This window comes from Centroberyx affinis, unplaced genomic scaffold, assembly GCF_046629955.1.
Source record: "Centroberyx affinis isolate AG114_WGS23_722 - 3 ecotype Tasmania unplaced genomic scaffold, CSIRO-AGI_Caff_v1 ptg000405l_1, whole genome shotgun sequence".
NCBI classification, from domain to species: domain Eukaryota; kingdom Metazoa; phylum Chordata; class Actinopteri; order Beryciformes; family Berycidae; genus Centroberyx; species Centroberyx affinis.
In genome coordinates, this window is record NW_027279072.1 from 196801 (window position 1) to 202843 (window position 6043).

Sequence of the window (6043 nt, forward strand, 5' to 3'; positions counted from 1 at the left end):
TCATCTTGGTAAAACCGGACTTTGTGCGCATGCAGATTTATTTGAGTCCATGTGCACGTGCACGGATGTGCATATAGAGCTCAAACCCAAGTAACCTATTCAGTTTTATCGGTAACAGTAATTCAGTTTTATCAGTAGCCTATCATTCAGCAGCAATATTATACTTTATATGCCTGTTAATTATTATATTCGATATTAAATTAATTGATAACCTTTGAAACAGTTGGCCAATACACTCATCCTCAGGCGGAACGCTTACAGTCATATCAATGCTGTGTAGCTAAATCAAAGTGAGCCAGTAAACCAACTAAATATAGTGAGAATAAAAAATTACAGAAAAGGAGAAAAAAGTGTAATCAAATATGTAATTCTTCTCATGCTTATCTTACTGAGCTGTAAGTGTCTTTTACAAAGCTTAATGCACAGCTGACATTTTTCTAAATTACTTATTGATTTGTGGAAAGGTAAAATATGTAGGCCTATATTCCCTCAAAACACTGCAGGTACCTGATGTTACTATTAGGTATGCATGTGACCCAAGCACATATTTTGACCATATTTGATTCCAGAGTTTAAACACAGATTACAATGATCAAACAATGCATTTTGAACTAGAAGGGCGCTCGGAGAGCGCAGATCTCCACCAAGGTTCGTGCTATTATTGCTTGTTCGTGAGTCGGATCCGGATCCACTCCAAAATTTAATGGGTTCTTTCTTGGCCCATGCTACACCCTTCCACGAAGTTTAAAAAAATGATAATCGGGCCGGTAGTTTTTCCGTAATCCTGCTAACAGACAAACAAACAGACAAACAAACAAACGGCACCGAAAACATAAGAGAGAGAGAGAGAGAGAGAGAGAGAGAGAGAGAGAGAGAGACTGACAGACAGACAGACAGACAGAGAGAGAGAGAGACAGAGAGAGAGAGAGGGACAGACAGTCAGCTTGCTTCTCTAACCTTTTCATCTCCATCATATAGGTCCGATGATAACGTAGGCCATTCAAAACTTTGCAATATGCGGCCAAACAATAAAACACCCACCCACGTGGGGTGATATGCTTACTTATGATTGGTGCAATTACCCCGGCTCTAGTCATGAGCCCATCAAAGAGATTTAAGCTTGTTAAAGCAACAGACAGCCACCCGTGACAGGGAAATATAGGCAGGGCGAGAATTATTACTTACAGAATGATTTTGACCAGACATTTAAACGTCTGGTCGAGCCTGTAGCACCCAATAATGTAATAATTTACTGAAAATGTAATAAAGCCTGAAAATGTAATAAGATTTGCACTTAACTTGATCAAAAATGTAATAAAACCCAATAATGTAATAATTTGACCAATAATGTAATAAAATGTCCTGACTGATATTGTAATAACATTTTACTGATAATGTAATACCTTTCAATATAAGAAAACCCAATAATGTAATAACTTGACCAATAATGTAATAAAATGTCCTGACTGATATTGTAATAACATTTTTGCTGATAATGTAATACCTTTCAGGTGGGTCATTTTTTTTTTCAAAACTGATAATGTTCATTTTCAGTCCAGAGTTCTACTTTTTTTTTTTTTTAAGAATTTAAGAATGTTATATACATTGGATTTCAAATGAAAGAATGAGTATTAGGTTAAAGTGCAGACTTTGAGCACCATACAGCCATATGCACATGGACAGAAACTCAGGGACATGCAGCTACATCCTGGTCTTATTGAGTGGGTGATGGACTTCCTCCTTGGGAGACCATTCCAGGTCAGATAAGCTTCTGAGAAGCACTGGGGAGCCAGGTAACTGTTCCCTAAATCTTCCTCTTCACTCTCTATACCACAGATTTCCAACAATACACTGCCTCATGAAAACAACCACAATCCAACAAAACAACTTTCGGGAACACTTCATTTGAAGCGGGTATACATAAGCATTCATAACACCTACATACGCACTACATGACAGCTGACATAAACATACATAACCAGTCATAAATGTTTGTTCCACATGGTCATAAAGGGTTATTATGTCACTTTCAATGTCAAATTGACATCATCCTCTATGTCAAGTGACATAGTGGTCAGTTGACATATACTGTCATACTGATATGTTATGACACTTTCTGCTTCAAAATGACATAGTACTTTATGACAATTGACATTGTCGTTCTGCGTGTTCCTCATTAAGTCAAAATAATATAACGAACAGCCAATCATTTTGGCCACTAGGTGGAGCTCTAGTGGAGCTAAACTGAGATCGTTGTTGAGGAGAGTAGTTGAGGAGAAGTTACTGTAGCCTAAATGGCTGTTTCGATTAGATTGACTTGCCCTGTCATGTCATGTTGAGTTCAACGTTCTGTTCTGTGGGATATTGTAACGAAATAAACATATAAAACAAGTATGGTTAAGTTTGGCTTCTTTACTCAACGTAGCATATTCATAGAATTAAATCTGTTCCTGTCTCTACCACGTAATATTGACAGGCGCTCAGCAGTTGTGTTATTTTCCCATGCTTGCCAAAACAATTAGGCTGTGTGCTCACAGAAATTTGACAGTACCATTCTCAACACAAAGTGATGCTAACTTTGCCTTATCAGGAAATAAATCACCAGGGGTGTGAAAAGTACCCAGAAATTATACTTAAGTTAAAGCAGTGGTTCTCAGACTTTTTTGGTCAGGCCCCCCCTTTAAAACTAGAAAATCTTTGATTGGATCCCCGCATCATAATCCGTGGGGGTGCAATTGAGTAAAAGTCAAAAAGTTTCTACTTTTTACAAATCTTCTGATGGTGTCTAATCTAAGATCCACTCTGGTCTAATGGACGATCCTTGCACAATGACCAATCAGCATGGGTATGGGCCGGTTCATTTCCCATTGATAGGGATTTTAGTTTAATGCATCTTTGCCTGATAACAATGTTCCACTTGCCATCTGTTGTAAATTTCAAATTCTACATAAAGCTTAGAGTTTATATTTCCAATCATGAAATATAAAAATAAACGTAAAAATGTTATTACAGTATCAGTCAGGACAATTTATTACATTATTGGTCAAGTTATTACATTATTGGGTTTTATTATATTGAAAGTTATTACATTATCGGTAAAATGTTATTACAATATCAGTCAGGACATTTTATTACATTATTGGTCAAGTTATTACATTATTGGGTTTTATTACATTTTCGATATAGTTAAGTACAAATTGTATTACATTTTCAGGCGTTATTACATTTTCAGGAAATTATTACATTATTGGGTGCTACAAGGTGTCTGATGCAATTTCAATATAGATTCCATGGGCAAATGTGAGTAGTAGTCCATGTGTGTGGACTTATTTGGGGGCAGTCTATTTTACTATTGTTATTTCTAATTTAGAAGAAAAAAAGAGGAAGGAAAAAACACTAGAATGAAAAGCCCTGTTTGTATTCAGTCATCAAATCTCCTTAGCAGTGTTTCTGCTTCTAGCCAGTAGGTGGAGCAGAGGAACAGTTTGATGTTTCTGAGAACAACAATTTGTACTGTATCAAAACTGTATCAACATTGTCAAGAGAGGCCAATTAAGGGACTGTCAAGTTTTGTTGGTACAGTTGTGTGCACTTAAGTGGATGTTGTCTGTTAGTTAGATGAGTAAAATTCTAAATGTCTGTGATATGGCTCACCTGGACTGATTTCTGAACATGGTGTATATTGCCATTTGAATGTAGAAATGCGTTTGGCCTATGTGTCTTGATACAAAACAATGCACTGATGTTGTTGTTATGCATTTACAAAATACAATATATGCACTCCTATGTTGTTGTACTTTACTGTATCTGTAGCTGTTAATGTGATTACTCATATTTCAAGCCATATTTCTCAGGCCCCTCATTTGGGATCCTTTTCATGAACTGGCCCCCATTCCAAACTAATTGAATAGCCCTACCCTAGGCATTCAATTGTTCCATTCAGGGGCAAAACACACAGGTCCCAAAGCCCCAGCTTGAGGAACTAAAATACCACTCTCTCTTAAGTTAGCAGGTGTTTGTTCAATGGCAGAACCCAACAGATCAGCAGAGAACTGCTAAGATCATAAATAATAAGAAACATTTGCTATTTTCAATTCATTATATTGTCTATTCAAAATCTGTAAAATAATATGTGGAGCACTATGTAGGCCTACCATACGGTAGTGCACCATGTCAATAAAATACAGACCTTACAATCTCAACTACATCACATTGACAGTGAGCACCAGAAAAAAACTTTTGTTCTTTGAATATCATTTTATTTACTCATCATTAAAAATGTACAAAAATAAATGTCAATTTTGTGCTCAAGGTTAGGATTGACATGTTTTAAGCCTTAATGCATTTTACTGTTGACTGTTAAATCACTTCTCACTTATCCCTGTAAGAAGATAGGGAAGCTTGATAGAATAAAAAGGTGTAATTTTGCAAGTAATCACAATTTTAAGTGTAGCAAATATATTAGTCATTATTTTGTGGGAGATGTTCATACTTTTTACTGTGTATTAATTGTAGAATCAAATGGCTATCTGAAATGCCTTTGAATAATAATGCATGATTATTACATAAGAAATTGCTGTACATACGTTATCAGTATTTCGCTTGACAGAACAACGTCTTGAGGTGTTTGGAAATTTCTTTCATTGCGAGTCCATATATGATTGGATTTAAGAGAGGATGATATACAACCAGTTGTAAAGTCATTATTAAATGTACAGTTTTTGACAAATCATATTCCAGTCTATTTTTAACAATATTATATGTACACAAGATGGAAAAGTTGATTAAAACCAGCAGGTGAGGTAGACATGTCTGAGCAGCTTTTTTCTTGACATCTTTAGAACTATTGTAGATAATTGTAAGTATCCTTGTGTATGTAAAAACTATGAAAAGCATAGGTAAAAGTGCAATATTTAGCAAAATGACCACACCAAATATATTTTGAGCTGTTGAGCTCACACACTGAAGTTTATAAATTGCATTGTCACAAAAGATTCCATTCAAAATATATTTACAGAGTTTTTCATTAGCATTCAATGAAATTGTCCCTGTAACCTCACCAGCAGGCAAAAGCCAAGCTAACACCAGAATAATTTTGACTGTTGTTATTGTCATGATAGTTGGGTATTGCAGAGGTTTACATATAGACACATACCTGTCATAAGCCATGGCTGACAACAGTAAGAACTCTGATCCACCAAAAGAGTAATATATAACACTTTGAAAGAGACAGGCTGGATAAGATATGATCTGTTTTTCAGATAGAAAGTCAATCAAAAGCTTTGGGTAGATAGCTGTGCTGTAAAGAATAGAGTTCAGTAACAAAGCTGCAATGAAAATGTACATTGGCTCATGGAGACTTTTGTGAAAACAGATTAGGTATACAATAATGGAATTACTGCAGATTATCAGGATATATACTGTAAACAAGATCACAAAATAAAGTATTCTGTATTTGTGCACTTCAACATGCCCTCCGAGAGTTATATATGTTACATTTAATTCATCTTCCATTGAGGCTGTGAATAACTAAATGTCAATAAATAAAAAAGTTAATCAGTTAATCGCCCTAATTCAGTTACTTACTAACATATAATACTACATCAATGTATAGCCTGTATTGGATAGCATTATTCATTCACAGTTACCTGACCTTGAAATGCACTTAGTGTGTCTTCTCCTCAGTCATCTCCAGAATTCAGAAAGTGAACTGTCCGAGTATGTGGAATGTATTAAATAGACTGTTTCACCCTCCATGGATCTCATTAAACACTCAGGACCAGGACCTTCCAATATGTCAGCAACTTCAACAAAATTGGGAGGCCTGAAACTTCGTTGGTTTTGGACAAGGGTGGGTCCACATGTAATTTTTTCTTGAGATGAAGGGTCCTATTTTCATGCCAGCGCAGATCATGCACAGTGACCTTTTCGTGGCTCGCCATGACATTGCTCGCACCAAAATGGAGTGTCAATATTAATCGTGTGGTACAGTGCAATTTTGGTATTGAAAATTGTGCTTGCGATCCTGCCTACTCAGACCACA

The 6043-nt window shown here is 35.9% G+C and overlaps 1 protein-coding gene across 1 annotated transcript; it reads right to left on the reverse strand.

Annotated features, from left to right (window-relative positions):
• Window positions 1-4590: 4590 nt before the first annotated feature.
• LOC139641852 (olfactory receptor 6N2-like) lies at window positions 4591-5529 on the reverse strand. The gene has a single exon (XM_071516467.1). It carries the CDS (start codon window positions 5512-5514, stop codon window positions 4591-4593), a length of 924 nt encoding a protein of 307 aa, XP_071372568.1. The 5' UTR covers window positions 5515-5529.
• Between the last annotated feature and the right edge of the window lie 514 nt (window positions 5530-6043).

What these genes read in the sequence shown, in the direction of transcription:
- LOC139641852 (XM_071516467.1), bottom strand. Translation starts at nt 5,514, where the DNA reads ATGGAAGATGAATTAAATGTAACATATATAACTCTCGGAGGGCATGTT.